At 42.9% G+C, this 22,671-nt stretch overlaps 1 protein-coding gene across 2 annotated transcripts in view; it reads right to left on the bottom strand.

Moving 5' to 3' along the window:
• MEMO1 (mediator of cell motility 1) overlaps window positions 1-22,671 on the bottom strand; it is a 172,614-nt gene that overhangs the window by 138,965 nt on the left and 10,978 nt on the right. For both annotated transcript variants that reach the window (XM_077283240.1, XM_077283241.1), the window contains exons 2-3: window positions 17,938-18,019; window positions 5,583-5,651 (exon numbers count right to left, since the gene is read on the bottom strand). In XM_077283240.1, coding sequence (XP_077139355.1) covers window positions 5,583-5,651; window positions 17,938-18,019 — 151 coding nt within the window. The remainder of the gene's footprint in view (window positions 1-5,582; window positions 5,652-17,937; window positions 18,020-22,671) is intronic.

The following is a 22,671-nucleotide window of genomic DNA, read 5'->3' as shown; positions in this document are numbered from 1 at the left end:
TCTGTTACTAATCCTCTTCAGAGCTAACTTTATTGCTGCATGGCTAACGGAGGGAAAGGAGTTGGTATGAGAGGGAGAGCTGGAGGAGTTATTAGCGACTGTTGCTTGGTTTGTACTGTAATACCTTATCCTTCCCTATTTTGTTGTTTTCCCCTTCCTGCACACCCTGGTGGATTCCTCTGATATATGCCAGTGAATATTTTGTGTCTGGAATTTTCTGTTAACCCTTGTCTGTGTTTCACTGTTTGGCAGGTTGGTATACTGCGGTAAACAGTAGCACCCCCTCTTCCCTGGGTGTGGGAGGACAGAGGCTCCGGGATCTTCGCCATCTGAAGTATCCCGGGGAGCAGGGTGAGCTAGGGCGCCCCCTAGTGTTAGGGACAGGGAAGGAGCCCCTGGTCCCGGTTCACCCGACAGATGTGCCATGACACCACTCCATTAAAACTCTTGTCCCCTGTAATCAAATAAAAAAACCAAAAATATCCCTCACCTGCTCATCGTTCTGTCCCACGCCATAATCCATGTTGACAGAACGACGGATAGGTGAGGGATGTTGTTCATTATTTTATTACAGGAGACAAGGGGTTCAATGGAATGGGCATTATACTCACCTGTTTGATATTTTTAAATAAAAAAGTAAACTGTTTTGTTTTATTTAAAAAAAACAAAACAAACAAAAAAAAACACGACTTTAGTCTTGCCTGTTTTTATTTACCATATAACTATAGGATTAGTAATGAATAAATGTCTTCTAGACTCCTCTCCATTACGAAGCCCTGGGCTTGATGTCAAATGACAATACAAAGGTGACATCAACCCCATAAATATGAGCCTCACTTGCCACCACTAAAGTTCAAGTGGGAGGAAGGGGGCAAAGCACCAAAATTGGTGCAGCTAATAGATGTGCCTTCTCTGGGAGGCTGCGGGATGCTATTTTTAGGCTGGGAGGGCAATATCTATGGCCCCTTACCAGCATGAGAATACCAGCCCCCAGCTGTCTGCTTTAGCTTGGCTGGCTGTCAAAAATAGGGGGACCCCCATGCCCTTTTTTTTTTTTTTTTTCTTAAATTCTTGATAAACAGCTTTGCTAACGCTGACAGCTGGGGGCTGCAGCCCCAGATGTGAGTTTTTCCTAGCTGGTTATCAAAATACAGGGGAACCAATGTTGTTTTTTTTTTCTTTTATTATTCACTTACAACGCAGGCGCCAGCTGATGAATACACCCATCAGCTGCTCTTGCTCTCACTGTTGTTAGCGGCAGCAGGCGTCGGCTGATGGGAGCAGTAATTGAATCAGATGACACCAAAGACCGGAGGTAAACTTTATACCTCCGATCATAGCTGCGTGCTCATGCTGCCATTTGACAATGTGAGAACCGCGGCTGTCTGACCGGTGGTGATGATTTTAACACCGATCAGCAGCAGTGTTTGCTGTGCTGTCATACATATGACAGCGCAACAAACACCCGGTGTTCAGGGGGCCGAATTCAAACAGTAATCAGGGGGCCAATCCCAAAGAGTAACATGGACATCCCGGTGAAGTCTGTGTTCGGTGTCTGTGCCCGAACAGTAGATAATCGGTACAGACGCCGAACTTTACTGTTTGGGTTCGCCCATCACTAGCATAACAGATATTTGTATGGTTGATAACACTATAGAAATCCTTCTAATCCAACTGAATACACAGTTAGCACAAAGCCAAGCTCCACTACAAGAGCGGACACAATGTGGTATGGATTACTGAGAAATACGAGAATCCCAAGGACTGTACATGCAGCAGCTACAGGAGAAAAGGGCAATAATGGTGGGTTTGACTGCTGGGGATTTACCGGAGTATTTTACTAGAAATTTGCCAGGGTTTTACCTCTCACAACAAATGAAAGCCATTGCAAATTTTGAAATAAAGAAGCTATTGGCTCTCAAATGTACAATTTTTTTTTTTTTTTAAATCGATGCAGGTGTTGTTTAACCCCTATAAGCCTCAGGCCATTTTCGTTTTTGTGTTTCTGTTTTTTGATCCCTTCTTCCCAGAGCCATAACTTTTTTTTATTTTTCCGTCAATATGGCCATGTGAGGGCTTGTTTTTTTGCGGGACAAGTTGTACTTTTGAACACCATTGCTTTATCATAGCGAGTACTAGAAAACTGGGAAAAAATTCGAAGTGTGGTGAAATTGCAAAAGAACTGCAATTGCACAATTGTTTTTTGTTTTGTTTTTATACCATGTACACCAACGGACCTGCCAGTATGATTCTCACTGTCATTATAAGTTCGTAAATACCAAACAACGTGTATAGGCTCTTTTTTTATTTAAGTGGTGAAAAAAAAATCTAAAGTTTGTTAAAAGAAAAAATAAAAATTGTGTAATTTTCCGAGACCCATAGAGTCTCCATTTTTCGTAATCTGTGGCTGGGTGAGGGCCTATATTTTGAGCACCGAACTGACTTTTTTTTATCTATACCATTTTGGTGCAGATACGATCTTTTAATCAAATGTTATTGTATTTTAATGCAATTTTGCGCCGACCAAAAAAAAAAATGTAATTCTGGCGCTTTTACTTTTTTTTCTGGTTATGCCGTAAACCGATCGGATTAATTATTTTTATATCTTGATAGATCGGATGAGTCTGAAAGTAGCAAAACCAAATGTGGTTTTTTTTAACCCCTTTCCGACATCGGGCGTAATAGTATGCCGATGTCGGATATCCTCCCTTTGATGTGGGCTCTGGCGATGAGCTCACAAAACAGCTGACATGTGCCCGCAATAGCCGCGGGTGGAATCGTGGCTATTAACTAGCTAAATGTCGCTGTCAAACAAAGCGAATTTAAATGGCACTTCCGGCAATCGCGACGGAAATTCACACACCGGTAACCCGAGTCACGTAATCGCGGGTCACCAGTGTGTTGGCATGATAACCCGAGGTCTCCTTGAGACCTCTATGGTTGTCACTGCCAGATTGCTGTGAGCGCCACCCAGTGGTCAGCACTCATAACAACTCAGCAATTCTACTACATAGAAGCGATCTGACCATCGCTTCTACTGTATGTAGCAGTGGCGATCGAGTTGTGCCAGCTTCTAGTCTCCTATGGAGCCTATTGAAGCCTGCGAAAAGTAAAAAAAAAAAAAAAAAAAAAAGTGTTTAGAAATATAAAAAAAAAATACAAAAATATAAAATATAAAAGTTCAAATCGCCCCCCTTTTGCCCCATTTAAAATAAAACAAAAAAAATATAAAAATAAAATCAAACCTACACGTATTTGGTATCGCCGAGTTCAGAATCGCCCGATCTAATCAATAAAAAATGGATTAACCTGATCGCTAAATGGCGTAGAAAGACAAAGTCAAAACGCCAGAATTACATTTTTTTTGGTCGCCGCGATATTGTATTAAAATGCAATAACAGGTGATCAAAAGATCGTATCTTGTTAAATATTAATTATTGACTTATTCTTATTCTCAATTCTGTACTGAGCACACTGCCTTTCGCTGACATTACATGTTATTCCTCTATATTTAGCTCAGAGTAAAAGTTAACACCAGTATAGAGAGAACACGTGCTCTATGGGACATCTGATCACCTGTGCTACACATAGCAGGGCTTCAGACCCGCTCTGTGTAGCAGAAATGCTCACTTGCTATAAGCGCCAACAGCTGTGTGGTGCTCCTAACAATCTGGCAATGACATCCATAGGGTTCTGCCCTAGACCATGGGTTGTAATGCCAACCAACTGGCGACCAGCGGTCTTGTGATACGGGCGCCTATGGGTGGCATTAGTGATGCACTTCCGGCTCGATTGTGTTAAATGCTGCGGTCAGATTGACAGCGGCATTTAAGAGGTTAACAGCCACGGGTGGATCGCGATTCCACCCGCGGCTGTTAGGAGCACATGTTAGTTAACATGTACCAGAAAAGAAGTGGGCTACGTGCCGGAGCCAACTTCAAAGGAGGCCCGGCATGCGCCGTGCATGTATGGCGCATGTCGTGAAGGGGTTAAACACTAATGACATGATAAATATGTCACATTCTAATAAGATATCATACTTTATTATTTATTATGCTTTGCTTATATAACACTATCTTATTCATCAGCGCTTTACATACATTATCGCTGTCCCCAATGCGGCGCACAATCTAGGTTCCTTATCAGTATATCTTTGGAATGTGGGAGGAAACCAGAGTACCCAGAGGAAACCCACGCCAACCTGCGGAGAACATACAAACTCCTTGCAGATGTTGTCCTTGGTGGGATATGAATCCAGGACACCAGCGCTTCAAGGCTGCAGTGTTAACCTCTGAGCCACTGTGCTGCCCTTTTGCACAGTTACTCAATAGTTTATGACTTATACTTCGATATGTAAACAATTTTCAAAAATACTTAAATGAGAAAAAAAATAATAGAAATACTGTGGCTACTCTGTTCAGGCTAAAGCAAAACCATAGGTAACATGGCAAAGTCAGCTATTTTATGGGCAATGCTGACCTCTACTGGTGCTTCTGAAGTACTGCTATATAACTAAAAACTGGACAAAGTAGCAATTGATTTTAAACACTTTTATGCCCAAAAAGTGGTACATTTATTGGCTAACAAGAAAAATTATATTTGCAAGCTTTCAGTGCACAGAGGCTCCTTCATTGGGCAAGTTTACAATTGAATTACTGAAATAAGAGCACAACATTTAAGAGATGTTACAACAGGACATTTGACCTTTGCGCTGATGTTTCTTCTTGTAGAGGGTGGAAAGCTAGGCCTGGCATACCAGAGTGTGGAGACTTATACTCCATGCATGCTCCCTCTGGGATATTAAATATGCAAATTACCTCTACAAAGAGGAAGAGGACATGCTCTCTAGTGCCACCTATTGGACATTTGTGCATAGGGTGGATGAGATGACGAATCACCCCAGACACACGTTGTAACATCTCTTAAATGTTGTGCTCTTGTTTCAGTAACTCCTTAGTGAACTTGGCTGAGAAAGGAGCCTCTGTGCAATGAAAGCTGCTAATACATTGTTTCTGGTCAGCCAATAAAAGGTATCACTCTTCAATTACTTGTCTTTTTGGGCATAAAAATATTTACATAGATTTTTCTGGATTCCATGGTAGCACAATAATTTATGATACATCATATTTGAACACAAAGAATGACTTTACATGAAATAATGAGTATCGAAGTCGCCCTGTAACACTAAAAACAAAAGATATAAATATTGTGCATACAGAATACAAAAGGTTATTAAAACATAAAAAAATCCATTGCAGAGGCTAAATTTGTTGAAGAATCCCATTCCTAAACTGTATGCTCCTGCGGGATCTGCTAGTGTAGTGATGCCAGCACGTCCACATTAGGCGCAGTCACTTTGTGCCGCCAAGAAGATCCATGTTATAGAACGTGTATTTCCATGACACTTAGGTGTAGTCATCTTCGGCTTTCATGGAATTTCACATTTGCAAAAAATGGCGTTGGCCAATGGGACAACAACGGTCTAGAAAGGAAAAACCGCTTACAGATGTTACCTCTCTATTACTGACTAATAGGGTTAGTACAACATGAACTTAGGCTTTCTTTGTTTCAAGATCACTTACGTTATAGAAGGGTCTACTTGCTTGTATGCGTGAGCAGCGCAGGATCCGCAGTAGGTGTACCCAGCATGTCTAGAAGACAGACAGAACATCGGTTACATACCCTAGGACAGGTTGTCACATACACCACTGCTCTGGCTGTCAGCATAATCAGTATCCCAAGGCTTTTTGAAAGGGGAAAAAAAAAAAAAAAAAATGGAGTACAGTAATTATTCATGGTGGTGAGGATCTTTGGACCTATTCTGAATATTTTTGCACCACACTGCTTAGTGCTAGCTAGTGCATCGAGGAGGTCAAATGGCACTGTAATTCACTATGGTCTTATAATGGCTGCAGCCACTATAGGTCCCCCTGATAATGGAAGAGATCATGATTGCCAAGTAGCCTCTTGAGATTTAAACTAGTCCCAAGCAAAGCCACCACTTGCCATGTAATTGGTTTGTGGAAAACAATAGTTTTAAAAAACACACCAAATTTAGAGTCTCCTATGGTTCACCCTTGGCTTAAAGCGGGCCTATTTAGATTTGCGGATATTATAGATGGGGAGACCATGGAGATTCACTCCTTTGATTATCTTAAGCAACATTTCTCGATTTCCAACAGGGAATTCTTTCAATACCTACAAATCAGAGATTTTGCTAACTCCCTATATGGTAAAGCGGGAGCTTCGATCCCCACGGATTTCAAGAAAATTTGCAGGAGGGGCGTGAACACCAGGGGTCTGATCTCAGAAATTTATAACCTTTTATCGGATCCACGGGATGGGTCTGGTGAATCTTTTCTATACATGCGCAAGTGGGAGGCCGCCCTGGAGCGGCGTATTTCTCCCCGAGAGTGGTCTGTCATTTGGAGGAATGCCGCAAAATCATCAGTGTGTACTCTCTATAGAGAAAATATCTATAAGATACTAATGCACTGGTATCACACTCCAGAGTTTCTGCATGGACTGAATCCCTCTGTCCCTCCCTCCTGTTGGAGATGTGGAGGAAGCACTGGGTCCCTCATGCACATATTCTGGTCATGCCCAAAAATTGTGCCTTTTTGGGGTCAAGCTAAGTCCCTCATTGACAAGGTATTGCATATAGATATAGAACTAAACCCGCTGGTGCTTCTCCTGGGTCACGGGGCGCCGGGTATGGGCAAACTCTCCAATAGATTATTGCAACATATCCTTACGGCGGCCAGATGCCTAATTGCACATCTTTGGAGGCAGCCGAGTCCCCCTTCGCTTCAGATCCTCATTAGACGGATCATGGATGTCAGAAGGATGGAACACCTTACAGCCTTACTAAATGACTGGGTGGTGCGCTTCCAGGCAATATGGTCCCCGTGGGATTATTATGCAGCGGGATCCGACCTGTAGTGCGGCTGAGTTCGGATTTGATTAGTCGATTTAACTGAGGGTTTTCCCTTTTTTTTTTCTTCCCCCCCTCCCCTCCTTCTACCCCTTACTGTCTTGTCTTGTCTTTGTCATTTACGTCTTTGTAAAATTATGGTCATTTATAGCCTTACATCGTTTATATCGTTTATTATTCATGCACACTATACAGAAACTAAATACTTGTACGACCCTGTTTTGTTATAGAATGTTTAATAAAATAAAAATTTTATGGTTAAAAAAAAAAAAACACACAAAAAAATTGTATTGTAATAAAAGCCCCTTAAAGCAGTTGTCCAACACCTTCAACAGTGTTTCTAATCAACTATCTTTAAATCCTAAGCATTTTTCTAATGGCCACTTGTTTAATATTGCTTGGCCAGCCTCACTTCTGCTTATTTAGTTTTTCACTTCCATTGACGATTCATAAATAAATGGATACGGGCGAATGTGTAAGTAGGTAATGAGAGACTCACAATGAAGTAGAGCACTTCGGTCTCCAATTCTAAGTTTGGAGCAACACAGAGGATCTCATACACACAACTAAGCCCCTCACTCAAGAGAGACCAGATGGGACATCAGAACATTCAGCGGACTGTTGAAATTCAACCCAGTAAAACCATAGGCATCTGAACTTGTCATAAGTATCATGGATGGAAAAGGATAAGTCCTCCACATGAATGATATCAATAACTTTAATGACCCAGAGAGACCAAGGTGAACAGGTGGTTGGTTTCCAGAGTAGATGGATATAAGCCCTAGCTGCAAAAACCGCAAAAGATAACTTTATAGGAGGAGATCTAAGAGTGGAAGTGATGGGGGATAAAAAGGGCAGGGCATCAGTAACTTTTTGATTTATTCGCCTGACACTGTCTCAGAAGTGGAAGAGGATGGTACAAAACCAGAAAATATGTACAAAGGTCCCTTCCTCAGATCCACATATCCAACAGACCAGGTCTATTGCTGGTACTGACCAATGAATGTTAGCTGGGATTCTGCACCAACCGGAGAGAAAAGTTTAAAGCTAGCTTTCTGGAAACATGAACATAGAGGATTGATGCCCAAGAGCAAAGATCCTACCTGGGGGAGGCAACAGAATGCAATATGATATGGATAATGTATGCCGAATATGCCAATCCCAAACGCACCTGTTCCAGGGCAGTTCCACCATCTAAAAAGCTAGATCTAGGGGGTGGTGAGGACAAAAAGGGTTTAAGGTAGTGGATCTACAGTATGTGAAATCCCCTCAAGAGAGGGCTGTGATGTCATACTCCCAAAATAATAGACTCGAAATTAGTTGGCACCCATTTCTTGAAAACATGATCATGCAGTCCTTGCTGGAAAGAAAGATTACCAAGAGTAAAGGTACCTTCACACTAAACAATTTACCAACGATCACGACCAGCGATACGACCTGGCCGTGATCGTTGGTAAGTCGTTGTGTGGTCGCTGGGGAGCTGTCACACAGACAGCTCTCCAGCGACTAACGATGCCGAGGTCCCCGGGTAACCAGGGTAAACATTGGGTTACTAAGCGCAGGGCCGCGCTTAGTAACCCGATGTTTACCCTGGTTACCATTGTTAAAGTAAAAAAAACAAACACTACATACTCACCCTCTGCTGTCTGTCACACGTTCCCCGGCGTCTGCTTCCTGCACTGACTGATTGCCGGCCGTAAGGCACAGCACAGCGGTGACGTCACTGCTGTGCTCTGCTTTCACTTTACGGCCGGCGCTCACAGTCAGTGCGGGAAGCCGCCGGCGAGGGACGTGTGACAGACATCAGAGGGTGAGTATGTACTGTTTGTTTTTTTTACTTTTACAATGGTAACCAGGGTAAACATCGGGTTACTAAGCGCGGCCCTGCGCTTAGTAACCCGATATTTACCCTGGTTACCACTGTAAAACATTGCTGGCATCGTTGCTTTGGCTGTCAAACACGCCGATCTGACGACCAAATAAAGTTCTGAACTTTCAGCAACGACCAGCGATATCACAGCAGGATCCTGATCGCTGCTGCGTGTCAAACACAACGATATCGCTATCCAGGACGCTGCAACGTCACGGATCGCTAGCGATATCGTTTAGTGTGAAGGTACCTTAAGGCTTAACTGGGAAGGAATCAGGAGAGCAAACTGATGATGTATTACCTTGTGCAAAGTGGGGCCCATAGGTGGATAAAATCTCAGAGAGGTTAACAGGGATTTGTTAATCCATAATCCATGGTACAGCTGCCAAAGGAAAAGGCATAAAGCTTTGCTCAATATGAATCCAAGATTTCTAAGACTCATGTCTGTACCAGCCAATGACTCGGGCTGAATGTGAGGATAACTAATATGAGAAAATGTCAAGTAAAGGAAAAGGTCAAGTAAGCAAATACCACCCTGTTCCTTGGGTCTGAATTGTAGACAATGACCAACTCTGGCTGGTCTCCCAGTCAAAATGAAACAAACCTGAACTGAATTAAGGGATCTAAAGGAGAAGGGGGATGGAGATGGGAAGGGCTTGAAAGAGGTAAAACACTCTAGCCAAGACATTAATTTTATTTAATATCTGACATCTGCTAACTAGGTAAATTAACTTTTGTTCTACCTCGTATAGTCTTCTTAAATAGAGCTTAGAATAGAAGGAAATTAAAACAAAATAATGACAAAGTTCGCAGAAAGATGAAAACCCAGATATCTCAGGTATTAGATGGACCATCAGAAGTTCAATGAGTTTTGAGAATATCTAATAATGAGGATAGACTAGCACAGGATCCAGGTGAAGTGTTAGTGGATGCGCTGATGATGAATATATTTAGAGAGTCGATGATATCTTCAAAAGCTTTATTGGACAGGTTTCAGGTCAGCGCGTTTCTAAGTCATACACAGGACTGTCTGAATATATTCATCAGCAGCACATCCACTGACACTTCACCCAGATCCTGTACCACTCTCCTTATGGACCCTGCGTCTTGCAGCGGCTGATATGTGCTAAACATGTTGCTACGGTGTAACTTCAGCAGGTGAACAGATTCCTATTTTCTCTGCACTTATTGTGTTATCAGTTAAGACCCTATTGCGCTCTGTTTTTCCTAGTTTCCCATATATAATAACGAGGATGGAAGTGACACATTTAACCCCTTCATGACCAGGGGTATTTTCGTTTTTGTTTTTCGCTCCCCTCCTTCCCAGAGCCATAACTTTTTTATTTTTCCATCAATATGGCCATGTGAGGGCTTATTTTTTGCGGGACGTGTTGTACTTTTGAACGACATCATTGGTTTTACCATGTCATGTACTAGAAAACGAGAAAAAAATTCCAAGTGAGGTGAAATTGCAAAAAAAATGCAATCCCACACTTGTTTTTTGTTTGGCTTTTTTGCTAGGTTCACTAAATGCTAAAACTGACCTGATATTATGATTCTCCAGGTCATTATGAGTTCATAGACACCAAACATGTCTAGGTTATTTTTTATCTAAGTGGTGAAAAAAAATTCCAAACATAGCTAAAAAAAATTTAAATAAAAAAAAAAAAATTGTGCACCTTTCCGATACCCGTAGCGTCTCCATTTTTCGTGATCTGGGGTCGGGTGAGGGCTTATTATTTTCGTGCTGATCTGGCACATTTTTAATGATACCATTTTGGTGCAGATATGTTCTTTTGATCGCCCGCTATTGCATTTTAATGCAATGTCGTGGCGACCAAAAAAACGTAATTCTGGCGTTTCAATTTTTTTCTTGCTATGCCGTTTAGCGATCAGGTTAATGCTTTTTTTATTGATAGATCGGGCGATTCTGAACGCGGCAATACCAAATATGTGCAGGTTTGATTTTTTTTTTATTGTTTTATTTTGAATGGGGCGAAAGGGGGGTGATTTGAACTTTTACATTTTAATTTTTTTTATATTTTTTAAAACATTTTTTTTTTTTTTTTACTTTTGCCATGCTTCAATAGCCTTTATGGGAGGATAGAAGCTGGCACAACTCAATCACCTCTGCTACATAGGAGCGAAGATCAGATCGCTCCTACGTAGTAGAATTGTTGCATTGCTAAGAGCGCCGACAACAGGGTGGTGCTCATAGCAAACCGGCATCAACAACCAGAGGTCTCAAGGAGACCTCAGGTTGTTATGCCGACGCATCGCTGACCCCCGATCACGCGGAAGCGCTAGTTAAGTGCCGCTGTCAGCGATTGACAGCGGCATTTAACTAGTGGCGGGTGAATCGCGATTCCACCCGCCGCTATTGCGTTCAAAACAGCTGACATGTCCCGGCTTTGATGCGGGCTCACCGCCGGAGCCCACATCAAAGCAGGGGATCTGTCCTCGGGCGTACTATCCCGTCCGAGGTCAGAAAGGGGTTAAAGGAAATCTGTCAGTAGGATCAAACCTCCTAAACATCTATGTGGGCATATACGTAATTGGAAGCTGAATAAAATGATACATTGATATCTGCAATCCAATGTCTTATTCCAGAGACATTCATATTTTTCTTGGCATATAAATGAGCTTAAGATCTGTGGGCTGGACACAGATCTCTCTGAGAATCTGCTTATTTAAATGCAACTAAGCGCTAGCAGTGTGAGGCATGTAGATTAGGAGAGCAGACTGTCAGTCATTACATGTCTCACGCTGGTAACACCAGATTCCCTTTAAGGCCTCTGACTTGGAGAGATTACACTTAACCTTTTTCTCGCTATTGAATTTTAACCACTTCACTTCCCCCCCCCCCCCAAAACCTGTTTTCAACTTCAAGACCAGGCCAAATCTTACAATTCTAGCCACTATCACTTTATGTGGTAATAACTCTGGAACCCTTCAACGCATCCCAGAGATTCTGAGAATGTTTTTTCATGACATTGTACTCCAGAATAGTAGTAACATTTCCTCGATATGACTAGCGTTTGTGAAAAAAAATTGGACACTTGGATAAACTTTTGCAATTTTCAAACTTTAAATTTTTATGCCCTTAAATCAGAAATTTATGTCACAAAATAGTTAATAAATAACGTTTCCCACATGTTTACTGTACATCAGCACAATTGTTGAAACAATTTTTTTTGTTAGAAAGTTATAAGGGTTAAAAAAAAAAAGTTGACCACAATATTCACTAAACATTTTTTTATTTTTTTTTTTTTTAGGACAACACATTTGAAGAGACTAAGGGCTTGTTCACACTGTGCTTTTTTTGCTGCGGATTTTTCAGCTGCGGATTTGTAAAACCCGCAGTGCAAAACGGCGGTGGTTTTCCCTGCGGTTTTTTGTGCGGTTTCTACTGCGGTTTCCACTGCGGGTTTCCAACTGCACTTTCCTATTGGTGCAGGTGGAAAACCGCTGCGGATTCCGCAGAAAGAATTGACATGCTACTTCTTTTTTTCCGCAGAAAATCAGCGCGGATTTTCAAGCGGAAAAACTCAAAGTGGGCACAGCGGTTTTTGTTTTCCATAGGGTAACATTGTACTGTACCCTGCATGGAAAACTGCTGCGGATCCGCAGCTGCAAATCCGCTGCAGATCCGCAGCAAAAACCGCAAAGTGTGAACATAGCCTAAAGGGTCTATATGACAGAAAATATCCATAAGTGACATGATTTTAAAAATTGCACCCTTCAACGTGCTCAAAACCACATTCAAGAAGTTTACTAACCCTTCAGGTGCTTCACATGAAGTTATCATTTACTTTTTTCACAAAAATTCTACTTTAGACCCAAATTTCTTTATTTTCACAAGGGTAACAAAAGACATTGCACCATAACATTTGTTGTGCAATTTTTTTTTGAGTACGCCAATACCCCATATGTGGGGGAAAACTACTGTTTGGGCACATGACAGGGCTCAGAAAGAAAGGAGTAGTTTGACTTTTTGAACGCAAAATTGGATGGAATCATTAGCGGACGCAATATCAAGTTTGGAGAGACCTGATGTGCCTAAACAGTGTAAACCTTCCACAGGTGACCCCGTTTTGAAACCTAGATGCCTCTAGTAATGTAGCTAGAAGTGTGGTGAGCACCTTGAACCCCCACGGTGCTTCACACAGGTTTATAATGTTAAGCTATGGGAGTGAAAAAAAAAAAAATCAAATTTTTCCCCACAAAAAAGTTATTTTAGACCCATTTTTTTTATTTTCACAGTAGTAACAGAAGAAACTGCACCATACAAATTGTTGTGTAAATGCCCCTGAGTACACAGATAGCCCATATGTGGGGGGAAACTACTGTTTGGGCGCATGGCAGGGCTCAAAAAGGAAGAAGTGACTTTTTGGAAAGTATCATTTGATGGAATTGTGTGTGGGTGTCATGTCATACTTGGAAAGCCCCTGGTGTGCCTAAACAGCTGAAAACCTCCACAAGTGACCCCATTTTGGAAACGAGATCCATCAAGGAATTTATCTAGACGTGTGGTGAGCACCTAGAACCCGCAGGTGCTTCAAAGAATTTTACATTGAACTGATAAAATTAAGACAACATTTTTTTTGAGGCAATACGGTTGTTGGAGCCCCAGATGTTACATTTTCACACTGGGAAAACTGGCACCAAATTCTGACGGTAGAAATACCTATAGGTGGCTGTGCAGTACTGCTTAGCCATAAGGTGAGACTTGGGAGGGACGGCGCGCTATTTGCCCTTGGAATCGCAGATTTTCCTACATCAATTTGCGGACTCCATAGCCCCTAAGTGCTAGAAGAGTAGAATTTACCCTCAGGTTACCCCATATTGGAACTTATACCCCTTTGGAAATTTATATACAGGTGTAATGACAATTTTGACTCCATAGGCGTTTTCCCAAAAACATAAAGCAGTGTGCTGCTGAGTAAATTTTAAACTGCTGTTGTAGTGACCAGTATGTTGCAGTGACCAATACGTTGTAGTGACCAGTACGTTATGCCCAGCTTGTGCTTCCGGAGACATGCACCCCTAAATTAGGTGGTCTCTCATCACTACAGAAATGCCAAACATGTGGAAGCTAAATGTGGTTTAGACACACTGTGGGGTTCAAAAAGAGAGGTGGGCTTTTGGAATCGGGAGAGCAAAATTTGCTTGATTTCTTTTGGGGGAGGACGAGGAGCCCTAGTGCTTTTTCAGCGCCTTTATACTACCAGTAATATGGAAGCCCTCTATATTTCCATTGCCAGATGACAGACCTGAGTAGGGGACTTGCTTTTTTGTGGATTGAGTTGAAGCTTTTATTGGAAACATTTTTACATAATGTTGGGGATCACATTTAACCTGCACACTACACTGAGCACTTACTTTGGGTGAAGTGATTCTGATGAAACCCCCAAGGGAGCCACTCACTATAATGAGGCAGGAGAGTTACTCTGGACTCTGTCTGGCCACAGTTCAGCGGCTTCCTTATTTTCAGAAGTGCACAAAACTGTTGCGAACGGCGCTTTTATGCACACCTAAAAAGACAGACACCGCCGGCCAGACAGCATCCACGTTGCCTTCATCCGCCTCATTATGGGGAATCATCCACCGGGGGTTCCATCTGAATTTAGTGTTTCAGAGATCCACACATAAACTCCAGAGTAAGTGCTCAGCGTAGGATGAATGTGGGCCGAGCATTACCACGATCTTTGGGAAGCAGAATTAGCAAATCAACAGCAGTTGAAGAATTAGCTTTATTCATTTTTTTACCCCGTTCCTCATGCGGTAGAAGTGATTAGGCGACTTTATTCTTCGGGTCTGTGCAATTAAAGTGATAGCAGATTTATATTTTTTATGTTTGGCTGCTTTCACACACAATTTTTTTTTTTTGCAAATATTTTGAGCAGTTTAATTTTTTTTTTATTTAGGCTGACAGTCATATGAGGGATTGTTTTTTGCAGGACAAGTTGCCAATTTTATTGGTACCGTTTTCGGTCACACAGCATTTTTTGTTCACCTTCCATTTCGATTTTTGGGAGGCAGAATGAACAAAAAACAGCAATTCAGGAATTTTTTATTTATTGTTTTTAATGCCGTTCACCATGTAGTAAAGTTGATAAGACAGCTTTATTCTTTGGGTCAGTACAATGACTGCAATACTACATTTTCATTTTTTTTTCTTCATGTTTTGGCACTTTTACGCAGTAAACTTTTATAGAATTTTTTTTTTTTGCATCGCTTTATTGTGAGCTATAACATTATTTTTCCACTGATGGAGCTGTTATGGTGTATTGTTTTTTTGTGGGATAAGATGACGTTTTCAGAGATACCTTTTTTATTTACCGGTACATTCGACTTTTTGATTGTGTTTTATTTCACTTCTTGTTCGGTGATCTGATGAAAAACCAGTTTTTTGCCTTTTTTTTTATTAGGGTGTTCACTGAACGGGTTAACTAGTGGGCAAGTTTTATGGGGCAGGTCATCATGGACGCTAGGATAGCAAATGAGTAATTTATTTTTTTTATTTTTTTTACATAAAAATAGAAATTTAATCAGTACAATTCTTTATTATTATTTTCTAATTATTTTTCCAATTTTGTTTTACTTTTTTTTTACTTTGTCCAACTATGGGACTTTCACTTTCAGCAGCTTGATTATAACAGTCAGTGCTGCACTGGCACAAGTCCCTTAGACTGTGCTCTGCGCATGGTCTGACGGGCTTGTCGTATCCTGGCAACCCAGATGTCATCAAGATGACATCACGTTACCATGGCAATGATCGTGCCCCCGCTGTGACTTTGTAAGGACACTGATCGGAGGGCAGAGGGAGTCTCTCCCTCGGCCTTTTAAATGCTGCGATTGCTATTGATCGCAGCATTTAGGGGGGTTAAATTGCTGGGAGCAGTGTGGGCATCGCTCCTGGCAGTAAAAGCCAAGCCGGGTGTCAGCTGTGATATCAGCTGAACACCCAGAGGCGATCACGAGCACACACACGTACTTCTCAACCATGACGTAATGAGTACATCCAAGGTCGGGAACAGATAAAAGGGTAATGGTCTCGCAATCCTATCCATGCCCATGCACTTGTAGTACTGGCACGACGTCACGGAAGTCTTCTTTGTAATCCCGCACTTGCGCAGTAACGAGCAGCTCCTCAGGCACGCGCACGTAATTTCGGTGTACGTTCTCAGCTTAATTTACTGTGAACCGTTGTGAGTCACTTGCTTTGTGACGTCGCAATTGTAAATGGTGCTGTCTCACAGCCATACTGACCGTGTCTCTGCCGCTCTGATACTGCCGCTGCTCTGGAGCATGTGCACACAACATCCACATAACTGCAATCTTACAGAAGACATTACAAATGGTAGCTCCTAAGATATCCGGGTTTTGACAAATCAGTCTAACAAAAGGTACAAGAATAAGAACAAAAAGTAGAGAAGACAGAGGACACCCATGTTGTATACCATTGTTTATGTTAAAAGTCCCCAATGGACAAACACGTGTGGGTAAGGCAGAGTACAGTGAACCAAACCCCTTATCCAAATAGCTCTAGCGCTTACCGAAGAAGCGGCATCGGGAACCCGGATACCTGGAGCACTCCCGATAATCGGCTGTTTGGCGCCGCAGCTGTGTGACAGCAACAACAAACAGGCTCTCCATGCATGTGCTGTGACTGTCACAGAGCCGCGACACATGCAGCTACAGCACTGAACAGCTGATTATCGGGGGCGCTCCAGGGTACCGAGGCCGCTATTTGGTAAGCACTATAGCTATACGGTAAGCTCTTATCCGAAGCTATTCGTTCAACACTAATGATGACACATCCAAAGATTTTTAAGTGAAGAGAAGGGAGACCACATTGCTGGATGTCTGGATCTGGACTGGAAATTCAGGGTAATTAGTATTGGGATCAGAACAATCTACTGTATATAGCGCTTCATAATAATCCCTTAATGTGAAAGCCATGTCTGCTGGGAGCGACTTATGTATGTCGTATCAAACGTATATACCGGTAGGTGGTCTGTTGTACTCCAAGTGCTCATGCCTGGGATTTTGTACATTTATTAGCATATTCGCAATAAGATCTTTTACATTATGCCAGATTACTCTTTGCCCTATTCATAATAAGAGAGCATACCAGGTTTGGGTATTAACTTTAATTGAAAGGGAATAACTCCTTTAAAGGGTGAATTAGTGTACAGACTGGCTGTGGGTCTCCTGACCTAATCTCAACAGCCTCATACTGTACATTCCTATGAGACTTTCAAGTTTAGGTCAGGAGACCTGCCCCCAGGTCACAGCCTCACTGGCATCTGAATTCACTCTTAAAGCTATCTTTTAGGGGCAGAGTGAAATGATAAAAAGGCATATACAAATAAAAGAAACATAGCCCTATCCTCAATTCAATCACTAAGTCGTTAAATATAAATGTAGGTATTATATTACTTATGGAAGTAATGGTATATAGTAAGTGCTGACAGTTTCCTTTAAAGGGAACCTGTCACCCCCAAAAATGAAGACGAGCTAAGCCCACCAGCATCAGGGGCTTATCTACAGAATTCTGTAATGCTGTAGATAAGCCCCCGATGTAACCTGAAAGATGAGAAAAAGAGGTTAGATTATACTCACCCAGGGGCGGTGGGCGTCGCGGTCTGGGCCTCCCATCTTCTTACGATCACGTCTTCTTCTCTTCTTGCTGCGGCTCCGACGCAGGCGTACTTTGTCTGCCCTATTGAGGGCAGAGCAAAGTACTGTAGTGCGCAGGCGTCGGGCCTCTCTGACCTTTCCCGGCGCCTGCGCACTGCAGTACTTTTCTGTGCAAACAGGGCAGACAAAGTACGACTGCACTGGAGCTGCGTCGTGAAGACAAGAAGAGGATGTGATCGTAAGACGATCGGAGGCCCCGGACCGGACCGCGACGCCCATCGGACCGGATCGCAGCGGGACCGCCCCTGGGGGAATATAATCTAATCTCTTTTTCTCATCTTTTAGTATGCATCGGGGGCTTATCTACAGCATTACAGAATGCTGTAGATAAGCCCCTGATGCTGGTGGGCTTAGCTCAACTTCCATTTTGGGGGTGACAGGTTCCCTTTAAATCTCCACTTGATACTCAAATCTCTTCGATACTCACGGTGCAATAATGGCTCTAGCTGGTCTTTTAGAAGTCTGTGCTTGGGTCAGCCAACTTTCCAACTGTGCGCTTAACTGAGGTCCTAAAATAAAAACAAATTTACAGAACAAAATTACTTCACAAAACGATTTATCAGCAAATTTCACAAGATTACATTAGGACATACATTTCTGCATTACGTTAGGACATGAATTAATGTCTTGGAAAGGGGTCTGCAGATGTGGAGGGAGATTGGGAATGAATTTCTCCTGGTATTGTGTAAATGTAACAGACAACAGGTAGAAACGACAACCCCTATAAAGGAGTGGTTCTGCAGGGGGTCGCCACAGTCCATTTCTCTGTTCTCATCTTTTCTTGGCCATTTTGGTCACTTTTGCATTTTGTCATTGCAGTCACCCCTAGAGGTACAGTAGCATGAGGCGGTGTCGACAACCCACAGAAGTTGCTCAGGTAGTGCAACTCATCCAGGATGGCACATCAATGCGAGCTGTGGCAAAAAGGGTAGCCGTGTCTGTCAGCGTAATGTCCACAGGAAAACATACAAGGAGACAAAGCCAGTACACCAAGAGATGTGGAGAGGGCCGAAGGAGGGCAACAACCAAGCAGCAGGACCGCTACCTCCTCCTTTGTGCAATGAGGAACAGGAGCAGTGCCAGAGCCCTGCAAAATGGCTTCCAGCAAGCCATTAATATGCATGCCTGTGCTCAAACTGTCAGAAATAGACTCGCCCTTTTTTTAAAAGCTGTAGAGGGATTATACTCTAGTCCCTCAGCTACAATAGATCTTCCTCATAGCTCCTCTAAGCCAATTAAGATAAAAAATGGCACCAGACAGGGTTGCCCGCTTTCCCCTCTACTTTTTGCCCTTTACATTGAGCCTTTGGATGCGGCCATTAGAACATCACCAGACATTAAAGGAGTTCAGTTTAAAGGCGAAGAAATTAAATTATCCCTTTTTGCTGACGATATCCTCCTAACACTCAGAAAGAATCACACATCGCTCCCTAGCCTCCATTCATTGCTTTTAAAATTTGGCCAATTATCAGGGTATAAAACAAATACAAGTAAAACTGAAGCCCTTCCACTTAAAGGGAACCTGTCAACCCCCAACCCCCCCCCCGGCGGTTGTAACTAAAAGAGCCATCTTGTGCAGCACTAATGCTGCATTCTGCCAAGGTGGCTCTTTTAGTTCTTACCCCTGCCAATGCTGAAATAATCGTTTAGATAATTTGTCCCTCATACCTCGAAATTGTTGGGGGGGCAGGGCTTTCCCCCCTTATACAGACACACCACAGCCGTCAGTTACTTCCTCATTTATTCTGGGCGCCGCCTCAGCATTTTCCCAGCGCCTGCGCTGTAATCTTAGTCCTTGGGCATGCGCAGTTAGCGCTGCCCGTCCACTGACATCACATGATGTCTTTCTTATTGTCAGATATTGTCAGATTCCTATGACGCTGCACAGTAGGAAAGAAGCGGAGGGAGATGAGGGAGAGCCGTAGATAAGTACTGTGCATGCCCAAGATTCCCATCCCCGCAGTGTGAATAAATCAGAAGAGACTGTGGGGCGGGATCTCGGGCCGCGCGTCCACGCAGGCACAGTAAGAAAGACATCATGTGATGTCAGTGGACGGGCAGCGCTAACTGTGCATGCCCAAGGACTAAGATTACAGCGCAGGCGCCGGGAAAATGCCATAAAGCTGAGGAGGCGGCGCCAGGGAGACATGAGGAACTAACTGACGGCTGTGGTGCCTCTGTGTGAAGGGGGAAAGCCCTGCCTCCCAACAATTCGAGGTATGAGGGACAAATTATCTAAACAATTATTTCAGCATTGGCAGGGACAAGAACTAAAAGAGAATGCAACATTAGTGCTGCAAAAGTTGGCTCTTTTAGTTACAAAGGCCTGGGGGGGGGTGACAGGTTCCCTTTAATATAAATATTTCCCATTTAGATCACCTCCAGAGTAACTTTAAATACCATTGGTGTACCACCTCTCTCAAATACCTAGGAATTAATCTCACAAACTCGCATTCTACTTTATACGAGAACAATTTCCCTCCGTTATATACAGAAATGAGATCCTTATTGACAAAATGGAAACCACTCCCTCTCTCACTATTTGGACGCATTTCAGCAATAAAAATGACTATCCACCCAAAATGTTATATCTTTTTGAGACTTTACCCTTATCTGTCCCACTCAAGAGATTTATGTGCTTTTCAAGCACTTTAAATTTCATATGGGCAGGAAGAAGTCATAGTATTCCAAAGTCGGTAATGTTGGCTGATAAAAAGATGGGAGGCCTAGCAGCACCTAACTTTTGTTCATTATTATTGGCATCGTTCTTCTGCGGGATCCTATAGTTGTCTTCTAAACAGTAGCATAGCTACCAGGGGGCAGAGGCAGGCTGGGCCAGGTGGCAGGGAGGCAAATGCCCCCCGGGCTGCTACCCCAGCAGCTGTGCAGGGCTGGCCCCCTGATGGCCGCGCCTGCTATGCTGTGATGTGGCCGGCAGCAGACACGGCCATGCGCATCAGTCTGTCTCATAAGCTGCAGACCGCGGCTTGTGAGACCTCAGCGTGCTCATGCAGGGGGTGTGATGACGTCATTGTCTCGCACCGCTTTACAGGCCAGAAGAGAAGGACGGAGGCTGCGGTGCCATGAATCAGGATGAGGTGAGTATAAACTTCATTATTTGTTATATGAACGGGCTGTGGGGCCATCCTAGTATATAAATGGGGCTATCATACTGTAATACTATATCTATATATATATCTATATAGCAGTAAGAGAGGAAATGAGGGCACTCACCGATCTTCACGTTTTTAGTCCTTTATTGCAACACGATCCAGTTAAAACACATGGCCGGGGAAGAGAGGGAGCCGAAGCTCGTGCGAGCAGGCGAGAGACGACAGCTGTTTCGCGCTGTCGTCTCTCGCCTGCTCGCACGAGCTTCGGCTCCCTTTCTTCCCCGGCCATGTGTTTTAACTGGATCGTGTTGCAATAAAGGACTAAAAACGTGAAGATCGGTGAGTGCCCTCATTTCCTCTCTTACTGCTATACATTTATGGACACATTTTTTCATTGAGGCGCACCACCAAGTCACGACTGTATGGTTTGACCGTCTAATATCTGCACAGCGCACCTTGATTAGAGTCTATGAGAAGTTGCAAAGACAGATACAGTGCCGCTCTTCTGTTTTTTCTTTTTTGATCTTATATATATATATATATATATATATATATATATATATATATATATATATATATATATATATATATATATATATATCTATCTATATATATATTTAGAGGATGGAGCCATCATACTTTATATTGGTAGGAACTGGAGCCATCGTACTGTATATATGGAGGAGCTGGGGCCATCATACTGTATATATGGGGGCTGGGGCCATCATACTGTATATATGGGGGCTGGGGCCATCATACTATATATGGAGGAACTGGGGCCATCACACTATACAGTACAGACCAAAAGTTTGGACACCACCTCATTCAAAGATTTTTCTGCATTTTCATGACTATGAAAATTGTACATTCACACCGAAGGCATCAAAACTATGAATTAACACATGTGGAATTATATACTTAACTAAAAAGTGTGAAACAACTGAAAATATATGTCTTATATTCTAGGTTCTTCAAAGCAGCCACCTTTTGCTTTGATGACTGCTTTGCACACTCTTGGCATTCACTTGATGAGCTTCAAGAGGTAGTCACCGGGAATGTTTTTCACTTCACAGGTGTGCCCTGTCAGGTTTAATAAGTGGGATTCTTTGCCTTATAAATGGGGTAGGGACCATCAGTTGTGTTGAGCAGAAGTCTAGTGGATACACAGCTGATAGTCCTACTGAATAGACTGTTAGAATTTGTATTATGGCAAGAAAAAAAGCAGCTAAGTAAAGAAAAACAAGTGGCTATCATTACTTTAAGAAATGAAGGTCAGTCAGTCCAAAAAATTGGGAAAACTTTTAAAGTGTCCCCAAGTGCAGTTGCAAAAACCATCAAGCACTACAAAGAAACTGGCTCACATGAGGACCTCCCCAGGAAAGGAAGACCAAGAGTCACCTCTGCTTCTGAGGATACGTTTATCCGAGTCACCAGCTTCAGAAATCGCAGGTTAACAGCAGCTCAGATTAGAGACCAGGTCAATGCCACACAAAGTTCTAGCAGCAGACACATCGCTACAGCAACTGTTAAGAGGAGACTTTGCGCAGCAGGCCTTCATGGTAAAATAGCTGCTAGGAAACCACTGCTAAGGACAGGCAACAAGTAGAAGAGACTTGTTTGGGCTAAAGAACACAAGGAATGGACATTAGACCAGTGGAAATCTGTGCTTTGGTCTGGTGAGTCCAAATTTGAGATCTTTGGTTCCAACCACCGCGTCTTTGTGCGACGCAGAAAAGGTGAACGGATGGACTCTACATTCCTGGTTCCCACCGTAAAGCATGGAGGAGGAGGTGTGATGGTGTGGGGGTGCTTTGCTGGTGACACTGTTGGGGATTTATTCAAAATTGAAGGCATACTGAACCAGCATGGCTACCACAGCATCTTGCAGCGGCATGCTATTCCATCCGGTTTGCGTTTAGTTGAACCATCATTTATTTTCCAACAGGACAATGACCCCAAACACACTTACAGGCTGTGTAAGGGCTATTTGACCAAGAAGGAGAGTGATGGGGTGCTACGCCAGATGACCTAGCCTCCAGTCACCAGAC

The sequence above is a fragment of the Ranitomeya variabilis genome, chromosome 2, assembly GCF_051348905.1.
Source record: "Ranitomeya variabilis isolate aRanVar5 chromosome 2, aRanVar5.hap1, whole genome shotgun sequence".
NCBI classification, from domain to species: Eukaryota; Metazoa; Chordata; class Amphibia; order Anura; family Dendrobatidae; genus Ranitomeya; species Ranitomeya variabilis.
The sequence above is the reverse complement of the archived record's forward strand: the minus strand, read 5'-3'. Positions and strand labels throughout refer to the sequence as shown.